Source organism: Pyrgilauda ruficollis, unplaced genomic scaffold, assembly GCF_017590135.1.
Source record: "Pyrgilauda ruficollis isolate IOZ18807 unplaced genomic scaffold, ASM1759013v1 scaffold62, whole genome shotgun sequence".
In the NCBI taxonomy this organism is placed as follows: Eukaryota; Metazoa; Chordata; class Aves; order Passeriformes; family Passeridae; genus Pyrgilauda; species Pyrgilauda ruficollis.
This window is the reverse complement of record NW_024527933.1, coordinates 426,818-441,874: the sequence shown is the minus strand read 5'-3', so window position 1 is coordinate 441,874 and position 15,057 is coordinate 426,818. Positions and strand designations below refer to the sequence as shown.

General features: G+C 50.8%; 1 protein-coding gene across 1 annotated transcript in view; it reads left to right on the top strand.

The window, feature by feature from the left end:
- VAV2 (vav guanine nucleotide exchange factor 2) overlaps positions 1-15,057 on the top strand; it is a 126,832-nt gene that overhangs the window by 6,423 nt on the left and 105,352 nt on the right. The window contains exon 2 of the mRNA XM_041483864.1: positions 388-770. Coding sequence (XP_041339798.1) covers positions 388-770 — 383 coding nt within the window. The remainder of the gene's footprint in view (positions 1-387; positions 771-15,057) is intronic.

Here is a 15,057-nt window from a genome sequence, read left to right as displayed (position 1 = left end):
GGGCCGGGGGCGGGCCGGGGGCTGCTCCGCTGCCCGGGGCGGGCCGGGGGCGGGCCGGGGGCTGCTCCGGGGGCTGCCCGGGCCACGGAGAAACACTCGCCCCCACGGCGGCTGCCCGGCTCGGCCCCCGCAAGTTTCCACAGGGCACCGCCACGGAGTTGAGCGGGGGGCGGCCCCGCCGTGCCCGCCCGTCCGTCCGTCCGTCCGTCCATCCGCCGCTTTGTTCCCGGAGGATGCGGCGCGCCTAACCCCGGCCGAGGCGGTGGGGCCGCAGCGGGGGCAGGGGCAGCCCTCCGCCGGAAAACTCCGCGCCGCCCTCCTTCCTCCTCCTCCTCCTCCTCCTCCTCTTCCTCCTCCTCCTCCTCCTCCTCCTCCTCCCGCTCGCAGCCCCGGCGCGGAGCGATGCTCTCGGGGCCGGCGGGCGGCGATGGAGCGGGGCGGTAGCGCGGAGCCGCCGAGCACAGCGGCCCCTGGGGCAGCTGCCCGCGGCCCCTGAGCGCCGGCAGGAGGAGGAGGAGGAGGAGGAGGAGGAAGAGGAAGGCCGGGGCAGGCGGCAGAGCGCGGCCATGGAGGAGTGGCGGCAGTGCGGCCGCTGGCTCATCGACTGCAAAGTTTTGCCCCCGAACCACCGGGTGGTCTGGCCCTCGGCCGTGGTCTTCGACCTGGCGCAGGCGCTGCGGGACGGGGTGCTGCTGTGCCAGCTGCTGCACAACCTGTCCCCCGGCTCCATCGACCTCAAGGACATCAACTTCAGGCCGCAGATGTCCCAGGTAGGAGGGGAGCGCTGGGTGGGGAACCCCCCGGAGCACCGGGAGCCCCGGAGCACCGGGATGCGGCTGCTGCTCTGCTCAACTTGGTGGGATGATGGGATGGGATGGGATGGGATGGGATGGGATGGGATGGGATGGGTTGGAATAGGATGCAATACCGTCTGTTTCACCCCTCCCGGATGAAATGCGGCCGGGAAATTAGGATAAAAAAGGGAGGCTGCGTCCTCCAAAAATTGGAGAGACCCTAAGGGAATGCCCCATAGCCTCTCCCTTTATTGGAATAAAGTAAAAGGACTCCTCTGTCTCCTTTTTGGACATAAACCTCTGGTGTTTGTGGGTTAATTTTGCTAACACACGGCAGCCCCTCCCAGGCTTTATCCGCCCGGTTTCTCGCTGGGAAAGGCTCCGGGGCGGGCAGAGAACCCCCCGGGCAGGAGGGAAACATCCCCCTCGTGTTTACAGCCCTGGCGAAACAAAAGCAAATAGCAGGGCTACGAGGAGGAGGAGGAGGAGGAGATGGGATTATTGGGGGTTTTCATGGAGGCGCTGCTTCGTCTGAGATGTGCGGGAGGAGCGGGCGCCGGGACGAAAGTTTGGCTGGGAAGACTCAAAGCAAAATAAATGAATAAATTTATGAAAACACACGAACCTCTGGGGCTCTGTGAGCCTGCCCTAAGCATGGCAGGGCAGGGAGCGAGGCCAGAGCAGTGTCCGAGCCCCGGTGCTGCATCCCTGCAGCGGGAGGTGATGGGGGGCTCGGGTCAGGGACCCCAATGCCACCCTTGCCCTGTCCCCTGCCCCGCTCTCATCGTGGTTTTCCCATTTGGGTCCTTTAAAAGAGCTCCATCCTTGGAAGTGTTTCCAGTTCTTGGTTGGTTTGGTGGAAGGAGGCTTAAACAAACGGAAAAAAAAAAAAGAAAAAAAAAAGAAAAAAGAAGTAAAATCAGCTCAGCTCAGGTTGTTTTGTGTCTGAGGGCTCCGCTGGTGTTTTTGCAAGCTGAGCTGCAGGTATTTGCATGGGAATCGGGAAGTGAAATCGATTAGAACAAACGGAATGGGGTTTGTGCCCTGCCCGCCGGCAGCCCCTGCGTTGATTTCATCTCAGCTCAAGTTCGTTTCAGAGCGCCGGCTTTTATTTTTGAACAACAGGTTCTAGCGGTGAAATTTGAAGGGAAACTTTCTGTCTGTAACTTCGCTGGAGCCTTCAAGGATAAACAACCTCCAGTGCCCGCACGAGCTCAGTTCCTGTGCTGTGAGAGAGAATCCCTCTCCCTTTTTCCGCTGGAGTTTCCCTCCAGGGCGATGTTTTTTCATGTTTTTTTTTCCAGTTTGTCCCCTTCACCCAGCAGGACACATCCACGTGTGGCTGCTGTGGCTGAGGACAGCCAGGAGCTCCCAAATTTGGGGAGCTTTGCTGTGAGGATGTCCTTGATCCTGCAAAGCACCGGAATGGGAATCCCCAGCCCGCAGTAAATAAATAAAAACACGTCCTGATGCCTCTTCCCAGGGTGGAACAATGCTGGGAGATTTCCTTTTGGCTTTTCAGGCTATGAACTGATCAAACTGTTTTCCGCTCAGGCTGGTGTTTCCAAATATAAACTGCCATGCAGGAGCTGTGGATGTGGAGGGCTGGAGCTTTCCTAGAACGTGCTGAGAATGGCACGCCGTGTTTTGGGGTTTTTTTGAGGAAATACTGTAATCCTACAAAGCTAATTTTGGTGCGGTAGTTGCCCTGTGGGGAGTCCAGGCTGGGTGTAAAGATGTGGCACTTGGGGACAGGGTTTAGTGGCAGATTTGGCAGTGCTGGGTGATGGGTTGGGCTCGATCTTAGAGGGCTTTTCCAGCCTGAACTCTGGTTGTGTGCAGCCTGGGGTGGTTTGGAGAGGAGGCTCCTGCTGTCCCTGCCCGGGTGGGTGTTTGCTGGTTGGAGGGAGAGCTCACAGCCCTGCTGTCTTTAACCAAACTGCTTTCTGCTTATCCCACCTGGCTGCTTTCACAGCTTTAGGGGGCTGATTGGGATGGGTTTGGTGGCCCTGTCTCTGTGAATGAGGTCATTAGAGGGGACCAGCACAGAGCTGAGCCCACAGGACCTGCAGAGCATCCCCTGCTGTGGGAGTGGGTGCTCTGGTGAGGCTCAGCTGATGCCTCAGCCAGGATGGGACTCAGAGTCAGCCTTTATATTTGATGTGTTTGGTGTTCTTTTGGTAATTTGGCTTCTTCCCAGGGTGGTTAAAGGCACCTTCTGCTGCCCTGAGGTGATGGGGAGGAAGGGGCTGAGCCCAACCACAGAGGGGACAAACCCCCCTGGGATGCCCCAGCCCTGCTGTGGCTCTGGGGGAGCAGTCCAGTGTCTCTGGACCAAATTTCAGAGGAATTGTGTAGGAATCCGTCTCTGTCACCCAGCTGTGATGTGCCCAGACACGGGGTAGGGATGCGTGAGGCCGAGGAACTTCAGAGGCTGTTTTTGATGATAAATGCACATTTTGCCTGGCTGGCTGGACTGGCTAACCAGCTGTCTGCCTCACTAGAGAGCTCATTTTGTTATTAATCAGGTGAAATGCCAGGGGACAAGACACTTGTGCTAGACTTGAAACACCCAGTAATTCTCTGTCATCCACCTTTCCTGCTGAATTAAGTGAGGTGTGCAGGTGTGCAATGAGAAACAGATTTTTGCCCGAGGTGAGCAGCGTTTCAAAGGCCAGAGGTGAAATCACATCTCTGCAGAGAAACACTTTTAAGATCCAGGCACTTGTGTGTTATTTTTTTAAAAATCCTTTTCAGTGCTGATTTGTTTTTCCTTGCAGCTGTTGGAGGTGTGCTGCGAGGTGAGGCAGGGAGGCTGCAGGGACTGGTGTCCCTGTCCTCCTAAAATCTCCCCAGCCTCATAAAACTTCCCTGTGCTTGTGCAGCAGAGAGGCCAGACTGCAGCAGCAGTTTAATACATGATGCTTAATTAAATAAATGAGGCAAATCACCCCGTTAGGTTGCAGTCTGAAGTTTACTTTATTTTCATGTTCAGTTCCAGAGACCCCAAATCTGCTGTTTGGTGGTGCCTGGGAGGATGGGATGACCCAAAGAACTTCCAGAGTGGCCAACAAAATAAACAGGAAAAACAATCTTGAGTCCCAGCTCTCTTCTGAGAGTCGCTGGATGCGAGGCCAGTTTTTGATGGAGTAAAACTTCATTTCTGGTCCGTGCTTCTCTTTGTTTCTGGAGAGCTGGGAAGCGGCATGAGGGTGATTGCCCTCGGTGCTTATTGATCATTATGTCTGTGGCTGTGATTGGATTTCTGGGGGTGTCATTCAGGGTGATTTTCCAGCCAGCTGGAAGAGCGTGATGCAAAGGACATTTGGAATTTGCAGGTGGGAGCAGAGGTGGGAGCCCTCTGCTTTGCATTCCCTGCCCCAGAGCCACCCCCAGAACCCCACTCCTCTCCCCATTCCCCCTCCTAATTCCAGTCCTCTGTCACTGTGTGTTCTTGGGAGTGAGACAGAGATCTTTAAGCTTTACATTTCCATCAATAATTAGGTTTGAATCTTAATTTTGTTAAATCTCTGGTCAGATACAAATTAAATGACTCTCCACTCCTGTTTCAGCACAAAAAATATGTGCAATAAAACACCTGCATGTTTGGGTGAGGTTGATATTTGGTGCTATGAATTTTGTGAGGTTTTCCTTTTTTCTTTTCTTTTTTTGGCATTTGTCTTAGATAAAATTAATCCTTCCTGGCAGGGCCTTGGATGTGTTTGGAGGTGGGCAGGGAATCCTGCTGCCTCCCAGGAGCAGAGAGCTCGTGGGGGCTGCATCAGCTGTGCCAGACACCTTTGCAAGTGGGGGATTGGATCAGGAATTATCCAGGAAAACTTGGGGATCTGGGAGTTTCCTGCAGGGTTCCAGATCTCTGTCCCTCCTCTGCTTCAGTCTCATCCCTCGTGGGGATGCTGTGAAAGGCATTTCTGCTCCCAGTCTCTGCAGCTGAAGGGGAATGGGTTAATTCAAGGGAGAACACCTGGGAAAGAAGCAATAACCCCCCAAATCCTGCCCCACTGCCCTGCCCTGGCTGTCTGAGCAGCTGCTGAAATCTCTGTGGCTTAAGAGAGGTGGAAATTGGTGCCTGCACAAAGCTCTGGTGGTGTGATTTAACATCAAGCCTCCCACAGATATCACACTGCACTCACTCCCCATCAAAGGCTGGTCTGGCACTGCTCAATATCTTCATTTTCCTGCTCCAGAACCTCCTGGATTCTGGCAGGGAAGCAGCCACGGGTTGAATGTGCTGGTGGGTGCGCAGAGTTGAAGTCAGCAGTAATGGCCAGCTCATTAAGGATTCCTGTTTGGAAGCACATTGACATCTCTCCAGAGGGAATCCAGCCCTCCCTGCAGCACCTGGAGGTTTGATTGGGGCCCTGGAGGCTGATGAGAGGCAGCAAACCTAATTGGAGTGGTGGCTGGGCTGCCCACTGCTCTGCTGCCAGCCCCACACCTGCCTGAGCTGTCACTTTTACCTGCTGTTTTTTCTCCATTTCCACCAAAATCCTGTTTATTGGTGATGGAGGTGCTGTGACAACTTGGGAGCAGGTGGCTCGGAGCCTCCCCCAGGTACAGGGGAGGTGGAGGATTTGGGGCAGGTGATTTTTCACAAGGATTTGGGGTTTTTAACGTGCCACTTGAAGGCTTTATAGCTGCAGTGCTTGTAATTGCTTCCATATGTCGTGACAGTAGTTAAATATAATTCAGTGTTATCAGAGCTGGGTGGGTTCTTTGAGCAAGGTTTGTGTAGCCACTCTTGATTTACCCTGCTCAGCTCCGCTGGCTTTTTTATTTACTCTCTGCTTCTTTGAAACTGAGTTCTGTTCCAGAAAAAAAAAAAAAAAAGGCTGTGAAAAATGGCCTGGTTGCATATCCCTGTTTACTGTGTCTCACTGACTTCCCGTTGGGATGTGCTGAGCCTCACAAAGGGAAGAGAGGGAAGAAAGGTGCTCTGTGTGTCCAGCCAGCCTCGTGAGCTCCTTGCAGAGCAGGAGCTGTGCCACTCTTCCTGCCCAGCCCAGCTCTGCATGCCAAGCAGAACCCTAAAGCCTTCTGTCAGCAGAGGTGGGACCCTCTGAGCTTGAAGGATCCAACTTGAACCTGCAGCTGAAGGCTCATAAATATTCTGGTGGGGCAGGAGAAGGTGGAGGCTGTTGGATGGATGCTGTGAGCTGTGCCAAGCAGCCTGAAAAGCAGTGAAAACTTTTATTTATTTTTTTTTTTTTCCACGCTCTTGAATGATTGATGAGAGCTAAATACCTGCATTAAACACCTACCAGCAACAGGCTCTTGAATGAATAGATGCCTTGAAAAACACAAAGCCACAAAAAAAAAAAAAAAAAAAAAAAAAAAAAAAGAAAAAAAAAGCGATTTTGTGGGATTTTTTCTAAGCTGGGACTGGAAGCTGCCTCCTGTCCCTGCTGATGAGCTGTAAAAAATGCTTGGCTGGTCCATCCTGCCCGGGGTGCTGTGCCAGGAACAGGGGGTGCCTGGGGCTGGCTCCCTCCAGAGAGGAGCAGGAGGGGTTTTGGCACTGGTACTGGTTTTTTGGCACTGGCACTGCTGGGGCTAGGGCTGAGCTGGGTGAGGAATTGGGGAAATGAGGGAATTTGGGCTGGATTGTGGCAGGGCTGAGCATCATCCCCACCTCAGCCTGCTGGGATGGGACCCAGCACCCCGACTTCTGTGGGTGTGGGAGCCCCAGAGCCTTTTCCTTCAGCTCATCTGGAGCCAGAAGGGACCTGATTTTTGGCAGGGACAGAAATGTTGCTTCAGACTGACCCGAGGGCACATTTTTGATCCAGTTCTTTGTCGTTTCTTAAAGAGCCAAAGCCTTTTCCCGGTGTTGGAGCTCTTCCCCTTCTCCACTTGACTCCCCTCAAACTGTGTTGAGAAATGGATCAAGTGTGCTCATCCCAAAAATCCCAGCAGCCTGCTCCAGGGCTTTTTGGGACAGAGCTGGGCTGGGAGGATCAGGATCCCATTGATTTAGGGTGCAGGGCTGTGGGGGACCTGTGTGGGGTTGGAGAGGATTGATGGAGGGTGGTGGAGGTTGGGAATTGCAGTGAGCTTGGGAATGCAGTGATTTTGGGAATTGCAGTGAGGTTTGGGAAATTGCAGTAAGTTTGGGGAATGCAGTGAGCTTGGGAATTGCAGTGAGCTTGGGAATGCAGTGATTTTGGGAATTGCAGTGAGGTTTGGGAAATTGCAGTAAGTTTGGGGAATGCAGTGAGCTTGGGAATTGCAGTGAGCTTGGGAATGCAGTGATTTTGGGAATTGCAGTGAGGTTTGGGAAATTGCAGTAAGTTTGGGGAATGCAGTGAGCTTGGGAATTGCAGTGAGATTGGGAACTGGAGTGAGTTTGGGGAATTGTAGTGAGTTGGGAATTGCAGTGACTTTGGGAATTGCAGTGAGTTTGGGGGAATTGGAGTTCGTTTGGGGATGGCAGCGAGTTTGGGGAATTGCAGTCAGCGAGTTTGGCCGCACTTCAGGGACAGTGAGCTTGGGAATTACAGTGAGGTTTGGGAAATTGCAGTAAGTTTGGGGAATGCAGTGAGCTTGGGAATTGCAGCGAGTTTGAGGGAATTGGAGTGAGTTTGGGGATGGCAGTGAGTTTGGGGAATTGCAGTCAGCGAGTTTGGCCACACTTCAGGGAACTGAAGACACTCTCTGCTTTGATTTTTAAACCATGGATCCCCCTTCTTTGAGCTGTGCAGCATTTTTTTCATAAATTTTTATTTCCTCACACCACTCTCAGCATCAATTTGCTCCTTTGGACTTCCAGTGCTCTTAAAACAATCTCGTGGCTCTGCTCCCACCCCAAGGCTTGCTCAGTGCCCACCAGGGTGACCCTGTCCTGTTAATGCTGAGTCCATCTGTCTGCCCAGCTGTCCCTGCAGCATCCTCACACCCCTGGGGCTCCTGGTGACGCTGTCCCTGCTGCCAGGATGAGCCCCAGGATGGAATTTGGGTGACCCCTGTGGGAGCCAGCAGCCACCCAGCTTCTCCTGCCTCGTGTCCTGCTGGTTCTGAACCTCAGGGCTCCTTCCACAGGAGGGGGAAGAAGAACCTCTGCTCATTTGCCATCAAAATGCTGTTTTTTGGTGATGCAGGTGCTGTGACAAGGCTGGCTTAATCGCAGTCTGCCTCTGGCAGCTTCAAGCTCAGCGTTGATGAAATTGCATTTGGATTTCCCCATAAAAAAAAGCCCTGGAGAAAAGTCTGCTTCTAATAAAAGTGACTTTTCCTGCCTGCTTTGTGTGTGCTTTGGGTGCAGCTCAGGGCTGTGCTCACCCCATGGCACAGCTCTGGTGGGAGCACTCCCTGCCCTCCACCCTCAGGATGGGTGTAAAGTTGTGGCACTTGGGGACAGGGTTTAGTGGCAGCTTTGGCAGTGCTGGGTGATGGGTTGGAATTGATCTTAGAGGGCTTTTCCAGCCTGAACTCTGGTTCTGTGGATTCTGGGGGGGGTTGCTGTCCTCTGGAGCCTGCCAGGTGCCCAGGGATGGACAGGCAGGGCTGGGCTCTCCCTCCTGGCTGCTCTTTGCTGCAAACAGAGTGCAGAGCTGAGTGTGGAACAAATCTGTGCTGCTCTCCAGGCATCTCATCCCCAGCCCTGGGCTTTGTGGCTGTGCAGCTGCTGAGCCTGGGCTTTGCTTTTTTCCCTGCACATTTTGTGCTCCTGGGAGTGTTTGTGTGAGATCCTGGACTAGCCCAGCCCTGGAATTTAGTCTGAGTTAACAGCAAGGTTTAACCAAGATGCCCTGACCTGAAAGGCTTTTTTGGGGTTTATATCTGTGATGGGAGTTTGGTGTCTGAGTCCCCTCCTCCTGTGTCAGGGGCTGTTTGTGCTCTACCTAAAGCCCCAAGGGCTCCACTGTGGAAGGAATTGTGAAAATAACAGGTGTAGATGAGCTTGCTGCTCAGCTGGCTCTGAAAATAAACCAGTTCTCCTCAGGAAGGTCACTGCAGAGCATCTTTGGCCATCACATTTCCCAGCCTTGCCTAACGAGTCCTGCAGAATAAAATTTTGGGCACCTCTTTGGATCTTTTTGGACACTTTTTGGACATTTTCCTGGAGTCCCCAAGCAGTTGTTTGAGAGCTGCCAGCCCTTCCTGCCCCAGGACAAAGGATGTGCCTGCCCCTTGTCCCTCCTCAGCCCAGCACCCTTTGCTCTGAGGAGGCAATGTGGAATCTGTTCCTGTTTTGTAGCCCTGTCTGGACAGCCAGGATTCAGCTGCAGGAGCCTCCTCTGCCTCCTTGGAAAGCCACCAGCCTGACTCATATCCTGACTTGCTCCTCGTGGCTCTGCAGTCCCTGGACTCCGTGGTACAGACCCACCAGTAAATCAGATTTTATTCACTCTGCTGCCTCTGGCTTTGTCAGGTTTGGATTTTCCAGCCTTGCTGGAGCTGGGCAGCATCTCCCATCTCTCCCAGTGCCCTCTCCCAGGCTGTGCTCCGGCTGATGGAGCTGGTCTGGCTCAGGGAGCTGCTGCCAGCTGCCTTTGGATGTGCTGGGATGGCAGGCTGGGATGGCTTTGTCCCTCTCTGGGCTGTCCCCTGATGCTCCAGCAGGGACCACGAGCCTGTGCCTGCCCCCACTGCAGCCTTGCTTTGGCCCCCAAACCTCCAGGATTTGGTAAATGAGGAGAGGGGGAAGGTTGAAAGGTTCCCACCGGGGAAATCTGCTCTTTCTCCTCCAACATTTGCCTTAACACTGATGGAGGGGGGAGAAAATTGGCTCTTTTGTGGCACTGATATTTTCTGGTGTGTTTTGTAGTGGTTTGCAGCTCCGTGGAACATCTGGTGTCTGAAGGGGGCCGAGGAGGGAACAGAGGAGGTTTGTGGCCGGGGAAGGGGAGGAGTGATTTGTGTCCAGCAGCACAAACACTGAATTATCTGTGAAATCCATGGAAAATGGGGGCACCCAGCTCCTGGAAAACAAATATCCAGCCAGGCTGGGAGCAGGGCACTTTCCTGATCCCTGCAGGAAAAGCCCAGGGCAGGCTCTGGCACTGTGACTGCCCCACGGGGAGTGTTCCTGCTGCTTTTTCCTTCCAGGAGGAGTTGTTTGGCCCCTTTGGGTTTCTCAGAGCTTGGGATGCTCTCAGAGCACTCAGGGTCATGCAGGATCAGGTTTTTCCTCAAGCAGAGCCTTGCTGCTGAGAGGCTGGGTGTTGTGGCAGAAGCACTGAGAATGGGAGCTAGATCTGTGATGGTATAAATGTGATTTATATATAAAATATGTGTAAATATGTATATATAAAAGGTGTGTAAAAGACATAAATATCTTTGTATGTAAATAAAATGGTATTTCTTTAACAGCTGGAGTGTGTGAAACCCTGGAAATCCCAGGCTGAGTGGCATGGCCCCAGGACAGGAAATGTGCACAGCACTGGGACAGGCTTGTGTGCACATTTTGTGTTTATGGGAAGCACTCTCTCATGTGAGTGATCTTCCAAGAAAATCACTGGTGAGCCTTGGAGAGGGGAGGAGACCCCATAGCTGTGGGAGAATTGTGGCTTTAAACAGAAAATAAACCAGAAAATTTCCTACTAAACCCAGCAGAAAAAGTTTATGATCTTCTTTTTCCCTTTATAGATCGGCTTCTGTATCTTTATTTTCCTGCTGCTGCTGCAGGGTTTGGGGCTGTTTGCTGGGAATTGCTGCTGGAGCAGCAGCTGTTCTCTCTGGGCTCAGCACTGGCCCTGGGGCTCCCTTTGGTGGCCCTGGGGCTCCCTTTGGTAGCCCTGGGGCAGCAGATGCTCCTCTGCAGGGTGTAAATGGCTTTGTTCTGTGGCTGGGCAGGGCCCAGGGGATGGCAGAGCTCTGCATTTTGGGGACAGGGCGTTTTTGTGGTGCTGTGGCAGCCTCCAGCTCTGGGGTGATGCTCTCAGGACCAGCTGGGGGGGTGTCTTGTAGGAAAAAAAATTAAGTTTTCAAGCTGCAAAATAGACCTAAGAACTTTGTATTGTCAAGGGGTTTGGGGCATGGAGCCAGGCCAGCAGGAACCATCCCAGCAGGAAGGCTGGGAGTGCGGGGCTGCCTCTAAAAAGGTGGATTTTTCAGGGTGAAGTTGCAGGATTTGAGGTGTGAGGTTTGAGGGCTGTCCAGCCTGGTCTGTGCTGGGGCTGGGTGTTCAGGGAGGTGTCCCTGCCCCTCCTGTGCATCCCTCCCCTTGGCTCCTCCACTGAGCATCTCCCAGCTGCTGCTTGTGGAGCCCCTGGGGACTGAGGGGTGGGCATGGCCTGAGCACAAAGAGTCCTGCAGAAAAGAGGAGTTTTTGAAGGGCTTTCTGAAATAATTTTGAGTTTATTCTGGGCTCTTGCCAGAGGTGAATCATCCCTGAGTGGGTTTGCAGGTCGCAGATGTGTTACCTCACTTTAACCCTTCCTCATCCATCAGTTTTGGGCTCCCCAGGGGTTGGGATGCTCACCCTGATTCAGGGGGACACTTCCAAGGGATTTCCCACCTTCACTCCCTGCAGCTTTGGCCACTTGGAGCTGCTGCAATCAGCAGTCTCACCGCTGAGAACTTCACCTGAGGTGCAGAAATCGTGGTCAGGCGCCCTGAGCAGCCAAACCTGTTCCTTTGGTGGGAGGCTGAGAGGCCACACAAACCTTCTGCTGCTCCCCTGCTGCATTTCCCACCCTCAGCGTGCTCAGCTGCACGTCCCCCAGGCTCTCCCCACAAATAAAGAAATATTTTATTTTTCTTTAGAGGTGACAAAGGTTAGAAGTGAATTTTCCTGGTATTGACAGCTGGGTTGTCTTGGGGAGGGTAATGAGGAGGCTTTAATGAAGCTGCAGTATCTGCCTGAGAGTGGGGTTCCAGCCAGGTTGTTGCAAAAAGCATTTCTAATTAGGAGAGATTTAATTCCAGATTTTTGTCATCCTACCCCCCCTTCCCTCTTAATTATATTTGCTAACGTGTTTAACAGCTTTCCCTTCAGAAAAGAACAATTTATTCAAAGGTCATAAATAGATTCTGGCATTAATTACTCCAGGAGCCACACTGGGCTGCTCTGGAGAAAGAACTCCATGGGGAATGCTAAACCTTTCCCAGCTGGATTTTTCTGGGCTTGAAATGACTTTGTTTGCACACTCCTCCTATCAAAAACACCTCCAAAAACCCCCAAAAAGCTGACTGCATCCACGTTTGTGCCCAGCTGAAAACCCACTGGGACCTTGGAGCTAATTTCCCTGAGTTTTTGGAGCAAGCCTGCAAATCACAGCATCTCCCTTCATCTCTTGAAATTTATAAGAAATTACAAATAATATAACAATATTATATAATAAGATATTATAAGATATATAATATAATATAATATAATATGATATGATATAACATTAAAATACAGCTAATTTCTCTGAGTTTTTGGAGCAAGTCTGCAAATCACAGCATCTCCTTTGATCTCTTGAAATGTATAAGAAATGATAAATAATAATATAATATAATATAATATAATATGATACAATATGATATAATAAGATATGATATGATATGATATGATATAATATAATATAATGTAATATAATATATAATATTAAAATATAGCTAATTTCCCTGAGTTTTTGGAGGAACCCTGCAAATAACAGCATCTCCCTTGATCTCTTGAAATGTATAAGAAATGATAAATAATATAATGTAATGTAATATAATATAACATGATATGATATAACATTAAAATACAGCTAATTTCTCTGAGTTTTTGGAGCAAGTCTGCAAATCACAGCATCTCCTTTGATCTCTTGAAATGTATAAGAAATGATAAATAATAATATAATATAATATAATATAATATAATATAATATAATATAATATATTTTACTATATATATTTTAATATAATGCAATATATTATAGATAAAAATAAATATAAATATATAAAAATAAGATATAATAATATATAATTGAAATGCTAAGGTTTGGGGGTGTTTTTGTCCAGTGGTTTGGGATCCCCTCGTTGCTGTGGATGCTGAGCTGGAGCAGGGAGAGCAAAGCCTGGCTGGGGGCAGTGGCAGGGGAGCTGAGCTGCTCCTCCTCCTCAGCCCAGCTCAGGTTAATAGTTTTTGTAACCTCCAGATTTTGGAGTGGCTGCAACATCTGTTCCAAGTGATAATAATGCAGTGCTGAGGGGGAATTAGCATACAGCTGCTGGGCTGGGGGAGAGCCTCTATAGAAAAAGAAATGAATTTATTGCTGGAAGATGAAGCCTCATTGCGTTCTCATAGTTCTGGTAATTTTGGCAGCGTGGGCAAAATCTGTTCCTGTGCAGTGGGAAGGGATGGGCTGGGATGTGGGGCTCTGATGTGATCTGAGCTCCAGTCTCCTTTGTTTTGGCATTCCAACCCAAGCCAAGAGTACTTTTTGCTGGCTTTAGGTTCATTTTGAAGGCTCCATCTGCCTGGCCTGGGCTGGCTCTGTGGGGGGAATATTGGATATCTCTGGGAATAACTCTGCTCTCTCAGAGACCTGGTCCAGTGGGTGGCATCCCTGCACATTGTGCTCATCAAAATCTCTTTTTCTTGCCCCCTGGCTCTTGCTGTGCTCACCAGGAGCTGCAGCTTTGTGTTGGCACTTCCAGAATGTGTTCCCTGTGCTGGTCCCTCTCCATCCTTCAGCACCCTCAGGGCTCAGGATCCTGCTCACCCTGAGAGATGTCTGACCCACAGCTCTGCACCCAGCACTCAGCTTAAATATTTCTGTGGCTCTTCCTCCCCTGGTGCTTTTCCTGGCATCCTGTGATGTGGCACTTTCATTTTTCCTTGAGGGAAGGCAGACAAACATTGCTTTTGTTGCTTTGGGGAAATGCAGGAGAACGTGACTGAAGTGTTCTCTGAAGCCTCTCAGACTTGAAAGCGAATTTAAAATGCCCAGGTTTTAAAATTTATAAACCCAGAATGATGATTGGAGATGTTCTGGACTCCTTTCCTTGTAGAATAATAAAAAAATTAAACTGAAGCCAACCCACGTTCAGCTTTGGGCTCCGACACAAGAACTGAGTGAACAGAATTACCTGGTTTATGTGGGGACAAAAACCATCCTAAACACCTGATTTAACCATCTTAAACACCTGATTTTCATACACTGGATGTGAATGAAAGGAGTGAGAGTAAAAACTTCAATAAATCCAGAGGGGCAGAGAGGAATTTCCAAAGGTGGGGCTGTGTGTGCAGGGATGCTGAACCCCCTGAGCTGGGGCAGAGGGCAGGAATAACCCCCTGCAGCCCCCAGGTTTTGCAGATTCTCTTCACAGGAAAATCTGTTTTTCTCTGAGCAGACATAGAACTGCTCAAATCTTGTTTTGGTATTTTTTCCCTCTGATTTAGAGGTTTGTTTTTTTTTTTTTTTGAGAGACAGCTATTCTACTAGCAGTGCCAGGGTGTGAGGATGCTGTGTGCCACAGCCAGGGTGTCAGGAGTGCTGTGGCTCTGTAAAACCCGTTATTCAGCTGAGCAGGGCTGTCATTACCTGCCTCTGGTGCTGCTGAGGCAGGAGGAGCTGCTCCCAAAAAGAGATATTTAACTTGTCTGTGCTCCAGGTGCCTTAATAACCGCTTGGGTTTGTCTCTGGCACGTCAGCAGCCAGGCTTGGAGTGCTGAAGGATGGATGTGGAGTTCTCCTCCCTCCACCCACTGAGGGTTTTACTCAAAAATTGGACAAAAATCCTCCTGGCGCTGGCTGCTCATCCCACCCAGGGCTGGCTCAGGGCTTTGGGGTTTGACATTTCCAATGTCTGTGGAACTGAAATGGATGTTCAGCCTCCCACCCTGCTCTGTGCTGTGCTCCCTGCAATCCCAGGATAACCAATAATCCCTGGGCTGATGGGCTCGTGCCCAGCCCGGGGCTCCACGTGCTGTCCCTGCGTGTTTGGGCTTTGTTACTCCTGAAAAACTTCTGCAGAACTTTTCTGGGAAAAAAAAAACCTCAAACAACTGTTGGATTTTCACAGTTCTGTGGGTCTAAGGCAACTGGGAAAAGCCAGCTGTGGCTGCTCCCACACCCTGGCTCTTCAGGAATCTCCCTCAGCAGTGGATGTGAGTGCCCCAAAAAAGCCACTTACCTGCTACTGTTTGCATTACTTTGGGTTATTTGCATTGCTTTTTGGATTATTTTGGTGTTACTCATGGATTCCCAGGTCCAAGCTCCACCTGGTACCAGGCCCTTTGCAAACAGAGGTGCTGATCCTGGGCAAAGGTTATCCAGATAATCTGGGAATGCAGAGCACCTAGAGCAGAACCATTGGCCAGAGT